This window comes from Heterocephalus glaber, unplaced genomic scaffold (genome assembly GCF_053883595.1).
Source record: "Heterocephalus glaber isolate CG9 unplaced genomic scaffold, H.glaber_assembly_v1.0 deba00001428, whole genome shotgun sequence".
Lineage (NCBI taxonomy): Eukaryota > Metazoa > Chordata > Mammalia > Rodentia > Bathyergidae > Heterocephalus > Heterocephalus glaber.
Genome location: NW_028258293.1, coordinates 14,266,501 through 14,284,485, shown reverse-complemented (window position 1 = coordinate 14,284,485; position 17,985 = coordinate 14,266,501). Strand labels below are relative to the sequence as shown.

The following is a 17,985-nucleotide window of genomic DNA, read 5'->3' as shown; positions in this document are numbered from 1 at the left end:
TGGTAATTACTGGGGCACAGAGAAGGAGAGAGTGGTAAGTCAGAAGGTATAAAGTTACAGATATCTAGGATAAATATGTCCAGAAGTCTAGCATGAATACTACAGTTAATAAAATTGTATTAACCGAAAATTTGCTGAGAGATTTTAGGTGTTATTAATACATACAAAAAAGATAACTATGTACATGGATATGTTAACTTGCTTCACTATAATAATCATTTCACTATACACACATACATATAGATTGCATTTTGCTGTACACGTTAAATATAGACAATAAAATATTAGACAAGTCACTGACTCATTGCAAATTTTGATTCAGTGTTTCTCAAACTCCTAGGGGTAATTACATGTAATACTCCAACTCCTAAAGATTTTAGAAACATTTACTTCATCTAGATAATAAGAATTTTATGTGAAATCATAATTTAAGTGAAATCTCAAAAGGAAATCATTACTTAATCATTTCTTCATTATGTAAAAATATTAAGGATTTTTTAACGGGATGTGATCTATTCTTAAAACTTGTTCTTATGCATTCTATGGACCACACTACTCTCACCCCACTACCCACCACAGAGTTTTCCTATGGTAGTGACAGATTGTATTCTCTTCCTCTCCCAGTTTCATTATTTCCTATTAAAAGAAGATATAAACTTAAGAATGGTATGCAAGCATAGATCATTTAGAAAATAATATAAATGTTGAATATTCAGAAAATAACGGCAGTGAGAGTTCTAACAGCAAAAAGTTATGGGGGAAATAAGGCTATTTCTAGAAATAATTATAATCAAAATTTTCTAACTTTACTATTAAGTTGAAATATTTTTAAAGGAAGTAGTAAATGCAGGAATTTAGAGGGTAATAAAAAAACAAAAGAAAAATTATAAGAAAAACAAGGAAAGTTAATAAAGGAAAACTCAGTATTAATTAAATGGCATACTGAAGAGTAGCAGAACTGACACATAAATCCAAACACTGGATCATTAGGGAATGCAGGGTTAATAAATAGAAAAACCACTGGCAAGTAAAGGACCAAAGGGGAAAAAATACAAATTTTCAAAATTAAAAATCATTTATATAACAAAAATTATATAGAAGATTTAAAATAAGAGATACTGCATGGTAAATTAATACTAAAATTTAAAGTCTCAAGACATATAATTTTGAAGGAAAAATATTTTATGGCAAAAATGATCTAAAGAGAAGAGAAAATGTTAAAAAATTATTTCCACAAGAAAGAAGGGACAAGAAAAAAGAGAATAGAAGGAAAAATGGAAACAAAGCTTTTGTAAATAAGGAGGGAAAGAAGGGTTGAAGGAAAGGGATGGGAAAAAAAGAAGCAAGATAAATCATGCGCAGCTACAAGTTCCCTAAGATGAATGTTATCATTATATACATCTAAAATGTACCAATAAATGTTTTGCAAAAAAAAAAATCTCCAGGCCTAAATGTCTTATAAGTATGGTCTTCATAATTTCAAGAAATAAATAATTCACACATTGTCTACTTAATATTTTATACTCTTCAGAAAATGAGGAAGAGTTGTCTAATTCTACTGTAAACTCTGGAACTAAAAATTAAGAAATATATTAAAAATAAAGAAAAACAAAAATTAATTTTATTTATAATTTTAGTTGCAAGAATAACAATGTAATAGGAGTAAGTAAAACTAGTACATTAAAACAAGACTATTCCATGATGAATTGAGTTTATTTGAATAATAAATTCAAAAAAACAAGACCAATAAGGTATACCATAAAAAGGCAGTTTCTCACAGAAACTTCTAATAGACTAAAATATTTTACAAAAATACTTACTGTGAAATATTAAAGACAATACCATATCATAAATTAAAAACTGAGCTAAAATATTTCCTCTTACTTCTATTATTTAATACTACTCTTGATATTTTAGGTGTTGTATTAAGAGTAGAGGAGGGCAAAGAAACATAGATATCAATTGCATCATGATTAGACCTACTACATTCAATAATTTTTAAAATTATAATAAAACAAAAAAAATAAGCAAAATGCACTAACATCTCTAAAAACATTAACCAAAAGGTAAATAGAATGAAGAATATCATGTTCACAAGGGCAAGCAAAAATATTATAAAGAAAACACCCAAGGAAATGTGTAGAATCTGGATTTTAAAAATTATTGTTGAGTGACATATAAGAATTGAATAAATAATTTTGAATGGAAATGCTCAATATTATAAAGATGTCAATTCACCCTATAGTTTTATGTGAAAATAATCTTTTAAAAAATCACTTTGGGGATTTTAATTTACAATTGATAAATTAAGATAACCTTTAGAAAAGTGTAAAGATATCTTAAATTTAAAATTATGAAAGGTATTATAAAGTGATAATGACTAATATTTCATAGTATTAATAAAGGTTTAGATAGAAAAATCAATAGAATAGACTCAAACTGAGAAATGGTTCTAAATGCATAATCAGAGTGTAATAAAAGTCACTACTATATGTGAGAGGGAATAAGATGCATTTAATAATCAATACAGAGATATTTGGTAAACTGCTGAGAAAAAATTAACATATTTCTCACTGACATTATACATCCAAATATATTCAAGAGGAATTAAAGAAGGTTAAATATTTAAAAATATAGCCATGCAATTGAAAGAAAATACAGTAGAATATTCTCTGACTTCAGGATAACAAAGGTCTTTCTAAACAAACTCCCAACAGAAAGCTTTTAAAAAATGATGGAAAGACTACAAGACCATAAAATAAAATGAATGACAAAATTGAATACTATTAATATATATAACAAGTTTTTACAAACCAGTAAAAGCTAGTCATTTAAAGGAAAAATGGGTCATCAACAGATATAGACAGTACACAAAGGAAGAGACATTTAACAGCAAATAAATTTATATAAAATCTTCATTCTCACAAATAATGAAAAAAATTCAGATTAATTCAACAATTATAAGTTGTTTCTCCTCTGTCAAAATGGAAAGAATTTTTTAAAGGAACATTCACTACTGAGGGCAAAAAGCTAAGCATTTGCAGATACTGCCGGAGAGAACATAAAACAATGTACTCTTCCTGTAGGACAAGGGAAAGTAGAAATCAAAAGTCTTTTTAAAAAACACTCTTTGGCCCAGGAACTTCACTTTTAAGAATATATTCTAAGAAAATAACAACTAAAAAATGACAAGTCTTAAAAAGATGTTCTTTGTGTTTTAATCCTTTTAATTCTGACCTAACTGTTGAATAAGAGGCTCAATTAAATTATGAAAATCTCACTTTATGCCATGTTTTCTGCGAATAAAAATATTCCAGAAGATTACATAATCACAAGGAAATTCATAATATAGCATTAAGGGAGCAAAACAGACTACAAAAGAATAGTAAACAGATGGTACTAAGCCTATGGGAAAAAATTAACATACATATACTAAGTTAAATAAAAAGGACATATGACATAACACAGCTAGAATTAAAGTACAATTCTTTTCTGTGTTTTTATCTGTTTCTTGCAAATGTATATGTGTGAATTTGTAATCAGAGGAAAATAAAACCTATTACAATACACAGTGCTTGGAATATAATATTAAATACTGATTATCCACACACTATATATTCCTCAAAGATTTAATTTAGATCACTTTAAAATTTCAGAAAAATGATAATGAATTCATCTGGATAATAACTGACATTATGTGACCTAGAATAAAAATGTACATTGAGTTTCAACAGTAATTAAATTAAACTATTTAAATACTACTTTAAATTCTTTTTCATTTTAAGTTAATATATTATTGGTATAATTTATGTATAATGTATATAGTGACAAAATATTAAAATGTAAGAAGAGGAAAAAATGTACAATAAATAAAAATGGGAAATTCTGTGAGAATATTATATTTTATGCTTATAAAACTCAGAATACCACATAAATGAAAGTTCATAGATCCCATAAAGAATCCAGGGAAAAAAGTCAAAGAATTTGAAAAGCCTAATTTTGCATGTGTTTCACTTTTGAAGTTTATACATTTTGAGTGTCTAAGACTTGTATTTTTTTATTTTAAATTTAGAATTAGAATTAAAGAAAAATGAAGTGCAGAAAGAAAAGATACCCTGATATATAAAACTCGATATTGAGTCGTAACATAATAAAATGTTAGCTTCCACATTACTAAGAGAAAACAAGACCCCCATCATTCATGCTGGTAAAAGCTTGCCTTTGCATAAGCCATTTCTGTTCTGACTGTTATAAAACCAGTGACTTTGGAAAGGGAAGAAAACACAGAATGACGTGCAAAGTAGCACACCCCATGTTATTGCAGCTGGATAGAGAATATGTTACTAATGACTTTCTTTCAGCCTGTCAGTTATAAGTTGAGTTTCTCTTTTTTCCAAAATAGCACATGGCCTTTACAAGTAAAAAACAGAAGCAGTGAAATTCAAAATAATATTTAATTTCCACTTGATTTTGATACTGTATTAGTTAATGGAAGGAGTTATTAATTATTCATTGGGAAAAAATGACTTCCTTTTGTTTTCATTTTAGTTGAACATAAGATGCTTGAACATTAGGTAATTTTGTGTAGTAAATCCAAAATAACAATTTCATCAGATACTTATTGCCAAACTGTCATCTTAACTAAGATATTACCCACAATCAACAGGAAGATTGCCCTAAAATTGTTAGATAAATTCAAAAAACTAATATAATTAAGTTTGCAAATTGTTAGTGCAAATCAAAGCTATGACTATTTGTTTATAAGGGATAATTGAGTGAATGAATGACCATGAATTTTAATCATGAAACAAAAAACTAGGGATACAGTACTTCATCTTCACAAAAAAATCAATAACCCTTTTGTTAGGCAAATAAAACACTTCAGCTAATAGCGCAATTTAATACTGGAATAGATTGGGATTAATCACATTTTAAGATATTTAAAATAATAACAAGCACAGATATTCAAAAATTAAGATATTCATTCTCATCTGAGTAACATCATGAAATGCTAAATCTTATGAAATCTCTTTGATATTAATCTATGTTCCTCTGGGCATATTAACAACCTCCAAAACTTATATTCATGGGTACTTTTTTAAGTGACATCAGGCACTGTGGATCCAAGAGCTTTGAATGTATTAACTATTGTAGTGAGTCTATAAAGTATGCTATCACTTTCATTTTAGAGACAATAAATATGAAATGTACAAAAACCCAATAGTTTTTCCAAAGCCTTTCATCTAATAAGATACAAAGTCAATGTGGAAAAAATCTGAGGTACCCAGGACTCAGAATCCGCCCATAAATCATTGTGTACAATACATTCTATATTCTTTTTTTTAAAAGTAGTACAGGTAAGCTCTTTTGATCTGAACAAATTCAAGTTAATAATTTGGACCTATAAGTTAAGCTATTATGATTTTAAGAGGAAGAACTAAGAATATATTTAACTTAAATTGTTCATTTTTTGACATAAATGTTTTTCTTTCTCACTCTTTAAGTAAACCCATAGGCAATATACCCTACAAGTTATGTGTATGGATTCATACCAATGGTGAGCAGAAATTTCATTCTGTAGATATTACAAAGAATAAAATTTCAGAGACATATCATACATTTATTCTCTCATCTATAATCAAGTATTTGAGGTAAGAATTTAGTGTTACAGAAGATCAGCAAATAGGTCATCTTACAAAATAACGTTTGTGTATTGAGATATTCATTAGTTATTATATTGTACCTTTAATTTCTCCAAGAAGTTCACTTGTATTTAGTCTTTCCATTTTTTCCTTCCAATCTTTTGAAAGTAGTTTTTCCATGCAGGAGGAATCTATTAAAATACAAAAGTAAGTATTATGAATATATGTATATTACAAATTCAGAAGGCCAATCTGTGGAGAAAATCTCTCATTTAAGAATGTACAAAGATATTTCGTATAATACATTAGATGACTATATTACTCTACATATTATAAAATACCACAATTAAGTTTATTTTTTTCCAGAAGATGACTTAATCTGTTGCCCAGGAGAACATAGGATAATGCTCAATAATCTTTTCTTAGTATCCTAATTCTATTACTATTTAATTGTTATTTATCATTTTTGAAAACTAATAAGACAGAAAAGAGGGATCTTTCCTGTGGGCTTGTGTTTAAATGATATTACTTTTAATCCAGATGATATTTTATATCCAAGAAAAAAGTATGTGCTATGCAAAGAACAATAACAGATCTTCAAGGTAGAAGAGGCCAATCAACCTATGTAAACGCTTAGCGTTTAAAAAAGAAATCTAACTTTTATAAAATACTCCTTTAGAGCAAAGAAGGAAAAAAAATTAAGCCAAAATGCTCTCTAGGCCTTGGTAATGAAAACTACTAAAATTTTTCACAGTGAGACATATCTTTATTAAGTAAAATATTATTTAAATATCTAAATAATTATTAGAAAATATAAAATAATTGTTTAAATATTATTTTCCCTGTTGCATTTATAAGTAATAAATACCCTAGTGCATTTATAAGATTATAGGGAACAATTACATGTGTTTTTATAAAGATACATAAATGTTACATTGATTCAAACTTTGCAATGTCCTTAGAACCACCAAAATTTCCTCTTTGAGTTACTTTTCCTATTTAGATGGATTTGCAAGTGGAGCTATTGCTTACAACTACTTACTTGTACCTTTTAGGCCACAAATCTTAACAAATAGGCCTTATTTCCAAAAGGGAATGCAGATTTAAACACTAAATCCTTAGTGCAAAGCATACTCCTGTTAAACTTTAACATTCCAAGTGTCAAAATACCGATAACTTTCTTTTAAAACTTTATTTAAAAATGGTTATTTCATTTCCAAGTACCTTTTCTCTCCGATATCAGCACCTATCTCTCGCATTTTCCCTTTCATTTTGCTTCTCTAGCTTCTAAATTCTCCTTGAAATTTTCAGAATGACATGTCAAGATGGCTCTAAAGGGCTTTAGAAGCTAGATAAGCTTTAGAAAAAGGCAGTGATCCCTGCTTAAGAGATGAGAAGACCATTGCATGGATGGAAAGTATTGGTGAAAAACAATTAACATTTGTCCATGGCACAATCAATCTATCAAGGAATGGATGGAATCCAGATCAGTAAGACCCAAAAAGGCTGATGAAGACCAACTATATTAGTTGTCTATCACAGAAGTTGAAGTTCTTTCTAAATAGAAATCAGTTTGATTTTATCTAGTGAAAGTTCTCCGGCCTTCTTTCCAGTCCTTTCTTCTTTCCTTCCTTCCTTCTTCCCTACTTACTATTATTTTTGGATTCTGAATGACCTTCCAATGTGGCATACATGTACATGTTCAGGTTGTATTTATTTGACAAAATGGTCTCCTGGTATTTTTCATTTCACATTCAGAAATGAAATACATATTTTGTGCTATACCTAATTGTCTTATGCTAAAATCATAAAATAATAAAACCGAGTTTAAGAGTTAAGAAGAAAATCCTCAAAGTCATGCTTGTCAAAGATTAATTTTTCTCAAATTAGTTTTGAATTTCTGAGAAACATTGATATAGTATTAGATTATGGATAAAAAATTCAACAAAAGACTCGATTTTCATATTTTATCTACTTAGATTACAAATTTTTACCTTTTTGTAAATGTCATATCATTTTTTTCTGACACAAATGTAGAACATAAATTGGTTAAAATTTGACCTGAGAACATATTGTGAAATAATCAAACCCAAAAGCTCAATTTATTAGCAATGCACAAATTCAGTACAAGTCCATATACTAGGATTAAATACTAGATGTAAAACAGATCAAAATATGTCTCTCATTTCTATAAATAGGCAAAATCTTTCAGAGCTCCAAGGAAAGAATGCTGAAACTTCATGGGAGAAAAACAGAACTATATGGACAACAAAAACACACACTGCATATATAAACAAACTATGTGGACACTGCTTTACTTAAAAGCATCTCACTAATAAAATGGCTTATAATTTTGAAGCATTTTACATTCTATTAAAAAGTTAACTCTTCCTGTAATGCTAAATTAATCTAGCTGTGTGAGTTTGGAGTTCATAGAACACACTGAGGGAAAAAATAAGCTAGTCATTGCATGTCTACATTTAGAACCATGAAAGTATTTAACTACAACCACTGATTGTCTTTATCTTAAAGGCAATAAAAATCACTTATACAATCTTGTCAACGTTTAATCTTAATTGTAGGAGATTCCAGGAAGACTCAAAACTGTAAGAAAGCTTCTTGAAAGGCTCAGTTTTCTCCCCTAATTATCTGACTGACAAACTTCTAAGTCAAACCACAGTTTATGCTGAGCACCCTCTGCACTGTACTATAAAGCAGGCAAGATGAGGGGGGAAAGACCAAAAGAAGCAGACTGTTACCAAGCAGTGTGTGGGCAAAGGACATCTCTGTCCCCAGTAAAAGCTTTCTTATTTGAAATGATGAAGCACAAAATAAATATAAAATTACAAAAGCCATTTTATATTTTGAAATTTCTCTTTTCATTAAGGAATGTACAAATTTACACTTAATATCAAGGTAAAGGTGCAAATTAAAAGCATCCCTCCCTCTTCAGCCACATCCTTCAGCCACACTAATAGGGTACTAGCTTCACAGATGCAGTTGAACTGATCAGACTTTGCCCTATTCTGATCTAGCACAATTGCAAAATCAAAGAGGAAAAAATAACTAAAGGCCAGTTTGCATTATGCACATGGAAAAAGGAAGTCCAAGTAAGGCTTTAACACAGTTGTCACAGATGATTCCAAATAGAAAAAAAGGTCACCACACCTGTACGTAATTCCAGCTTCAGGAGGCTGAAACAGGAGGACTGTAGCAAGCTCCAGGTCAGCCCAGGCTAATAGTGATTTTAGGGCCAGCCTGAACTACATAGTGAGGCCCTGTCCCCCTTAAACTCCACAAAAAAGAAAAGGACTGAATATCCCACAAATACTCCTAAATTATGTTGCACACACAAATATGTTTTATTAATTTGAAAACAATCATTATAGTTTTGTTGGTGCCACAGTCCTCAAAATGACAAAAAACATACAGTAAATTTAATTACCTAAATTGACTATTTAGTTTAATGAATATGAGCTGACTTCAGCTGAGAAACAAGAAAGGAGCTACTGAGCTTTGGAAATTGAGATAAAGAATCACAAAATCATAGGATAAAAATGTTACCAAAATATACATATATTAAAATAAATATAAGTAATGATGCTTCCATATTAACATAGTCATAAAATGCCAAAACTGATTCCTCTTACTTTGAAAAAATTTGTTCCATTGACCAATATATATCTTTTCAACGAAATGAGGGAATTTATATTTACCTTGTCTAATTTTTATAAATAATAGAGAGTAAAACAAAACTATAAAAAAATCTAAAACTAGATTTCAGTTCTCTTCTATATTTTAAGCAAGGATGCAAAGTTTTAATGTGTTTTAATTAATTCTCAGTTGCATATAGTTTGTTTCTTTTGTTCCTTTCAAAGGAAATAAAGAAAATAAGGAAAGATAAAACTCAGGACTAATTTTTTAAAAATACACTGCATACCAGATTATGAAGCACAATTTCTGCTTCCTAAGTATTCCTAGATTTCAGGCCAGGTAAGTCAAAAATGCTTTTTCATGGCTTGGAAATGTTTTTGCTTGCAAATAATTATTTTTATGGGAAAATAAAAATGTAAAGTGAGAGAATGTGAGATGTTTATTTCCTCATTTTTCTGGTGATATTTTAGGGACAATTTTAAATTTCTCCCGGTTAATGAAAAGATTCAGCAATATTAACTCCTATTCTGTAAAAAATATTCTCTTAGAGATCAAAGACAGTACATAAATCATAATTAATATTAAAGCATGGGGAAGAGGAAAGAGTAATGAGACACATTTTCATTGTTCCTTAAAACAATTTACTTGGAAGTAAACATTTATTATTCCTTTCACCACAAAGTGATATCTAGAGTCAAAAATGCTAAAATATTAGAAATATGAACAGTAGCTTTTGAATATTTTAGCAAGAAAAGATAATGACTGCTGGTCCTTTATTCATAATTCTTTTTGCACTATTAACTCTTTTAAGAAAACAGGCGACTTTGTTTATTTTTACCATAGGAATCCCAAGTTTCAAACGTATGAAATTTTCTATGTATTCAAGAACAATGACAGCTTGTCAAAAGTATCCATGACTTTAGTTTACAGCCAAATACAACAATACATATTAATCCCCACTGATCATCTATTCCACATTTTTTATAAGGAAACAGAGATGCATATGCCAGTTACTGTACATTTTTCCACAGTGGCAAGTGCTCCACAATACAGTGGGATAAAATTGGAGCTTGGAGAGCTTGAAGAGCACTCTTAAATTTTAATTAAAACCCTCCAAGCTCACTAAAAATAATTAGACACTAAAATGTGCCAGTTTTATTTTGAAGTCACTATAACGTACAAAACACACTCCCTGAGGACTACTTGTTATCTCTCCTCCTCTCTCTCCCCTCTCTTCCTTTCTCCTCTCTCTTCTCTTCCTTCTCTTCTCTTTCTCCTCTTCTCTCTTCTCTCCTCTCCTCTTCCTTTCCCTCTCTCTTCTCTCTCTCTTCTCTCTCTCTCTCCTCTCTCTCTCACCTCTCTCTCCAAAACTAATTTTCCAAGTAAGAGCAAGGGGGTATAAATAGAGGCTCTTTTCAGCCCTGCTGCTCATTCTGAAAGCTGACAAAAAAGAAAAAGACAACAGAGTGGTTTTTTGTCAGACTGCACTAAATAAATCTAGAATAACTTCCCTAACCAAGAATCCAAATTACTAACAATCTCTAGATAAAATTCAATCTACAAAGAATACTGCAAGTTTTATCATGATCTTTTTGATCCAGAAGCCAAACCTTTACCCTCTCAACTGTTTTTGCTATCTTAAAATATCTCATACAATGCTATATTCCATCCTATTTTTAGCTAAGCAGAAAGAGAAAGCATGCCTTTCCCATACAGCAAGGCAGTGATATAAACATCAACACAGATGCTCTGCCAGGAAGAACTGGACTTCTCAAGCACTTGATCATTAAGGAATGCACCAACTGTTCTGGATAATCTTGTGCCAGCTCCCCTTTTGCTCCACACTCCCCCCTGGGAGTGGCCAATCTTGTCCTAGTCCTAATTTTTCATTTTACTCCACCATGGCCCCCTCCATCTCCAAAAAGATGAGAAATGGCATTTATGCCTAGCAATGAAAAAGCAGACTCACTTCCCCAAACAGACCAAAACTTTAAAACAATTAACCCTCCCCTCTTCTTTCAGATAAATTACTAAGTATAAAATGCAATCTGTTTCCTTTGTTTACTCAATATGAACAATTTGTAAATGACTCAAGGATAAAATTCAGAAAATGTTGTGCTAAATTAGAACCATTATAAACATGCTAATGACTCAATGCTCGAGTAAAACATGCATGATCAGTGTGAAGAAAGAGATTTAGTTCCTGTAAAATTCTGTTTTGCTGCCTTAAAATGATTTGGTCATTAAATCAGATATATTCCTTCAAGGAAAAATGTTAGTTCCACAAACAATTTATGAAACAATATGCTGTGAGTGTGGATGTGTGCATGCTGTGGAGGGACTGGGAGCTATTGGAAATGTTATCAGAACTGTGATTTGCAAGGTTCTGGCAAATTCCTAAGGAAGGAAAAGCCTCACATTTGAAACCTTCCAGAAACACACAGACACCAGCACATTAGGTGCAATATTCTCTCTGTGTATTATTTTCATCTACCAAACTTTTTCATTTGCATTCCTAAAAACTGGTCCTTAACATACACTCATGCAAGTTACATTGTTCTGTATGAGCAGGTAAAAGGTATTTTTTCAGTCTGCTTCCCTAGGCCACCTATGCCTAGTCTCTAAAACAGTAGCAGAGGGAACACTCCAAACAAGATGATCTCCCACACAGCCATCAAAGCACAAATGCTGCTGGTACCAGTATTTTAAAGAATACATACAGCAGGTGGTTCAGAAGGTCATGGCCTCCAACTGGAGCAAGAAGAGACTTCAGTGATTATTAAGACCAACACCTTCATTTCAGAAACGAGGAAGCAAGGATGCCACCAGCCTTGCCAAGACCAAAAATGTGGGGAGAAGCAGATGTGCTGGTGTACACCTATAATTCCAGAACTCTGGGAGACCAAGACAGGAGTATCACAAGTTTGCATACAGCCTGGGCAACATTAGTGACTTAGGGAGACCGTGCCCCAAAATAAAAATAGAAAAATGGCTTTAGGATGTAGTTCAGTGGAAAGTTCAATCCCCAGTACCAACAACAACAACAAAAAAGTTGGTAAGAGCCCTGACTACAGTTTATGCTCACTTACTAAAACGATTGCTTAAATCATTATTTAAACATCAGTTTTATAGTTTCCAAAATACAGTGTTCATATAGTGAGAAATGAGTAATCTTATACTTATTAATTGCTTCAGACATGGTATTAAGTGATCTCATTTTTTAGAGAGAGGTGCTAAAATTCAAGATATTGCAGTGAAAGTTAATACCCTGCAATAGCAAGTTCAATTATGCTAGTCTTCCTACACCTTCATCTTTCTTTTCCCACAATTCTTTTGTTTGAATTAAAAGCTTTCCTTTCTTAAATATCCACTATTAATAAATAAGATGTTGCCTAAAATTACTGGTGAATTCGAAAGGTAACTCCTTTCCAGACAGTTTTTATTTTCATGTTCATGGAGTACGTATGACTCTGTAGGCCTTGATGTTTCACTACTTCATGGTCCACAAGGACTTCAACTGTGTCCCAATTTTAATGGAATAAAAATGTCCAATTAGAAACCATGTTTGTTCTACATTGCTAAAATATTACTGCCTTTATGCCATTTTCTCCACATCCTATTTTCTGCTTCTGCTCATTGGTTTCTACAACTGTTTATTTTCATTTTATCAAGTATATATTTAACTGTTTTTAGGAAACTATAATGGACTATGGAAACAATAATTCAATATTTTTGCATATCTAGTGTGAGTCCTATTATATTCCTTATTTTGGTTCTTTGGAAAATATTTCTGAATGCCACTGTTGTCTTGATAGAGCTATCAATTGCAATTTTTCTGTGGCCCTTCTTTTGCTCCTCTCAGATACTAAAAAAAGAGGAATTTGTCCCAGTCATATTCTCTTCTGGAATTATCTGGAAAGGCTCTCTCAAGCTCAGGTTGGACGCTATAAGAATGTGGAGCTGGAGTTGTCATGGCCACCCTATTGGCACATGGAGACAGCTTATCTGCTACAAGAATGAATGAAGCCAAAACTAAAAAGGAAAATAGGAAAAAAGCAGAGATAAGAGTAGAGTAAAAAAAAATCATTAAATCATGTTAGTGCACATGTATTCAAATACAGCTAAAGCTAAGTGCTATACATGAGTTTTTTGGTGATGAAAGCCAATATATACCTATTACTTAGAATTGGGTTTCTACAAGTTGTAACTTAAAAAGAAACTCTTAAAATTATGAAAACCATAACAAAAAATGTCATATTATTTGTACATGTAAATGTGCTATGTCCCAAATTTTAACCATCTGGAAACCATCAGAGCATTGACTGTTATTAACATGTTAAAATATATAGTATACAAATGTTTAAATAAAATTCTTGCTTTATCAAAGGATGTGCAAAAATAATAAACTCCTATAGCATGTTATTTTATAATTATTTATCTATATGACTTAGTATTTTCTGAACATGATGCTACCAAAAGAAAAACACAGTACAGTGAAAATTGAGGCTCACTGAAAACAAGAACAAGGGCTGGGGATGTAGCTCAGTGGCACCATGCCTGCCTTGCAAGCACAAGGTCCTGAGTTTGATCCCCGGTACCAAGAAAAAACAAAACAAAAAACACTTACATATGAGATCAACAGCCCCCAATTTTAAAGTTTTATGCTCATCAGACACCTTCATTGTTTTTGTTAATAAAATAAGCTTTTGCTAATAAAATATCTTTTTAATCTCCTTTACTTATTTATTAGCAATCCATAAAAGCTCAGTGTAAAAGAAGGCTACATTCTAATTTGGTTTCCAAGTCCCTCCATATTTTCGCCCTGATTCTCCCATATGAAACTCTTCATTCTGTTCTCTGTTCAGGTGCGTAAATCAAACATGTCTCGCTCCCATCTATTTACCTTGTGCTTTCTCATGCCTACCTTTTGCTCATGCCATCTCCTGACCTGAATGTCTCTCTACTTCTTGGCACTTATGAAAAGCTCTCCTATTCTACAGTGTCTACATTAAATATCACTTCCTCAATTATGCTTTGATTTCTCACTTCAAATACAAATTTTCATCATTTGAAAGGAAAATAATTTACACTTGATGAACACATACTATCTCTCAGGAATGTTTTTATATTCTTTCAATCTATCAACTCATTTTAACCCCACTACTATTTTCACAACCATATGATGAAGTATATGGTCAGGCTCACTCCATCTTTCTTAACTAAACATTAAGCTCCTTAATAGTCAGGAAATAGTCTGATACCACTTTGTGTTCTTCCATATTGCTTAATGCACAGCTCATAAGTGCTAAAACAAATTCCTTGATATACTAAAAATGATCACTTTTATTGCATGTCAAGTAGTAACCAAAAGAGTTTTTATTTTTTGTCCTCTTCTTAGTGAGTTTTAAGAGTTATTTATATAGTAGTCAATATTTTATATATTTGTATCACTATATTCTATTCATATTTGATATATATTATATACACACCTTTAAAATTATTTATGTATGTCTTTTGTCACATACATGTATCGTAAATATTTCACCTCACTTTAACATGCCTATTTTCATAGTGTCTTTTGAGAGGCCATAGTTTTCATTTTGATGCTACGCAATTATCAAATTTTTTCTTTATCATTAATGCTCTCTGCAGCTGCTCTATGAAATCTTTTTCTATATCAAGATTATAAAAATGTTCATCTAACAGTTTTATGGGTTTATATTTAAGGGTATGAGCCACTTTTACTTATTTTGTATACATTCTTTCAAATAAGGTTCATTTTCCTTCATGAGGATATCCAGAAATTCCAGCATCTTCTATTGAAAATTATCATCTTCATTGAATTATCTTGGTAACATTGTCAAATGCCGCAGCCGGGCCTGAGGATAGCCTTTCTCCTAATCCCTACTCCCTTTGTCCTTCATAGACTAGATAGTCAAACAGATTTGACTAAGATTGTAGATGCTGGATGGCACAGCCCTAGGAGACAGTTACATTATGTATCCGTGTTCCTTTTCCACGCATGCCCAGATCATGACACATCACGTTCAGCCTAGGCCACGTGGGTCACGTGGCACTAATCACCCCGCCTTCTCTTCTTGTTTGTCCTGCACTATAAATAAAGAGCGCACTGGACGCCAGGAGGCCATTAGCTCATCAGGCTATGGTCCCACCTGGTCCCAGCTATAAAGCTTAATCTTGGTATGTATCTTTCTTTCTTGTTACTTTCCAATTTTTTCTTCATCTCCCACCGCTCTCCTCGGCTTCGCACCCTATGCTGTGCAGGTCGCGGCAGTCAAAAAATCAAATAACCATGTGTGTGAGAGCATGTGTGCTCGTGTGTTAGTTCTATTTGTGGATTCTCCCTTCTGTTCTATTGATCGATTTATTATCTTTACACCAATAGCAAACTTTTTGGATTATTGCAGCATTATAGTTCTCTTGAAATCACATAGAATAAGAATTTGTTCTATTTCAGGCTGCTTTTGCCACAGTAGCACCTTTGCATTTTCAGATAAATTTTAGAATTAGTTTGCTTACAAAACAAAACAAAACTTCTGGGATTTTGAATGGATGTGCCTTGAATTTATCGGTCAATTTTAAACATTTATTGTTTAATATAAGCACTTAAAGCTTTCACTTTTCCTTTATGTAATGTCATAGCCATATCCCACACAATTTTTGAGGTTGTGTTTTCATTATTATTTAGTTCACAATACTTTATAGTTTTCCTCATTTTTTTTCTTTTTAATACCTGGTTTATTTAGAAGCAGGTGTTTCAATTGCCAAGTATTTGGGAATTTTTTAAATTTAAAAAGAAAATTTCTTTTTATCAATTTGTCTTTCGTTTCCATGTAGTCAGGGAATATATGCTTTATAATTTTGATCCTTTTATCTTTCTTGAGACTTGTTTTATGGAACAGATTATGCTTTAACTTGAGGATGCTCCATATTGACTGAAAAAATAAGCACTCCAAGGTTTCTTAGTTAGTGCTCTATTAACATCAGTTAAGTCTAGGTGACTTACAGTTCTGTGCAAATCTTCTAAATTCTTACCGATTTTCTTTCTACTAGTTCTATCAAATTCTGAGAGAGAAGTTGAAACATCTAACAATAATCACATTGTAGCCATATGTGTTTTTCGGGAGGTTTTTTTCTTTTCACATTGTCAATGTTTTGCTTCATGTATTTTGAAGCACTATGATGAGGTCCATGCTGATTTAGGAGTATTATGTCTTCTTGATGAATTGACTCTAAAAAAAACAGTATGAAGTGTCCTTCTGTATCTCTTACAATATTGCTTCTCCTAAAGTCTACTTAATTCAGCAATTTCAGCTTTCTCCTAATTACTGTTTTCATGTGTATCTTAAACAATATTTTTCACTTTTAACACATCTGTATCTTTGTATTTATTGTGTTTTATTTCTCAAGGTGTTTTAATGCAATCTGGTATCTTGCCTTTTAAAAATTAATATGACTAGTGCATTTACAGCATATTTAATGTATTTCTTGTAAGTAGAGTTAAAAATCTACTGTATTGCTAGTTTTTAGTTTTTTCTGTATTTTTTATCAGTTCTTTATCTTCTTTTGCCTCTTTTCCTGCCCTTCCACCTTTTAATATATCCCCTTTATTGGTTCATTAGCTTTAATTTTCATTATGTAAATATTTGAAACAGGTTTATTATTTGCATTTTTAACTTAAAACAATATAGAAAAAGGACCAAGAGAGATTTATTTCAGAAATACAAAGTTGCTTAAAGATTCAAATACCAATCAATAAATGTACTTTATCACAATAAAGGTAAAAACTCATGATGATTAGATTAGATATAAAGAACTTTATAATATTTAATACTATTTATGATTTTTAAAAAGAAAACTCTCAGCAATCTAAGAATAGGAGAGTACTTTCAGCAAACATTAATGGTAAAACATGGAATGCTTTTCTCTGAGTTCAGGAACAAGACAAAAATATCTACTTTTCTATTCAATATTACCCTGGGGGCCTTAGGCAGAAATTTAAGAAAACAAAAAGTATATGCATAGCAGACTCTAGTTCTGGTCCAGCATATAGGGAATTTGTAAGTTATCATTCTAGCAACAAGTAAAAAACTTAATAAACAGAAAAATCAACAGCTCTTCTTAGATAAGAGAATTCAGGTCACAGGACAGATTGCTGTCTCTAGAATTAGAGAGACAGAAAAGCAGATATAAAGAATTACAACTTACCAGACCAGAAACCCGTGAACAAAAACCTCTGTGGGAATCAGTGTTGCATAGGAAAACCAGAACTGTAATTAATGAGTTGCCGGATGCTAAGTGTGGACAACTCTGAGAATTAAGAACTCCAGGGACTCTCAGTCATAAGAAGGCCTCCATACGTTTGTGAATTTTACCTTCAGAAGCTGTACCAGATCCTCACAGTGAATATCACAGAAAATCTTCTTGTGGTCCCAGGAAGGGAAAGGGAAAAAGAACCATTTGGAAACATTCTCTTCTTCTTAACAAGTGCTCCCTCAGAAGAAAATATTTTACCAGATCCATACTCAAGTTTTAACCACAGCAGCCATCCTGGCCCACCTAAAAGGAAAAATACTAAGAAGTACTACTTAAGGTTCATAGACTAGGGGCACAAGATCACCAAAAAAGAGACCTAATCGTAAGACTATAGGATGCTTCCCCTCCCCTC

At 31.5% G+C, this 17,985-nt stretch overlaps 1 protein-coding gene across 50 annotated transcripts in view; it reads right to left on the bottom strand.

The window, feature by feature from the left end:
• Sox6 (SRY-box transcription factor 6) overlaps window positions 1-17,985 on the bottom strand; it is a 689,857-nt gene that overhangs the window by 252,803 nt on the left and 419,069 nt on the right. For 49 of the 50 annotated variants that reach the window (XM_087211270.1, XM_087211269.1, XM_021263841.2 and 46 more), the window contains one exon: window positions 5,744-5,833. In XM_087211270.1, coding sequence (XP_087067396.1) covers window positions 5,744-5,833 — 90 coding nt within the window. Of the gene's footprint in view, window positions 1-5,743; window positions 5,834-17,692; window positions 17,877-17,985 lie in introns of all 50 variants that reach the window. The other variant, XM_087211298.1, reaches the window with a different exon arrangement.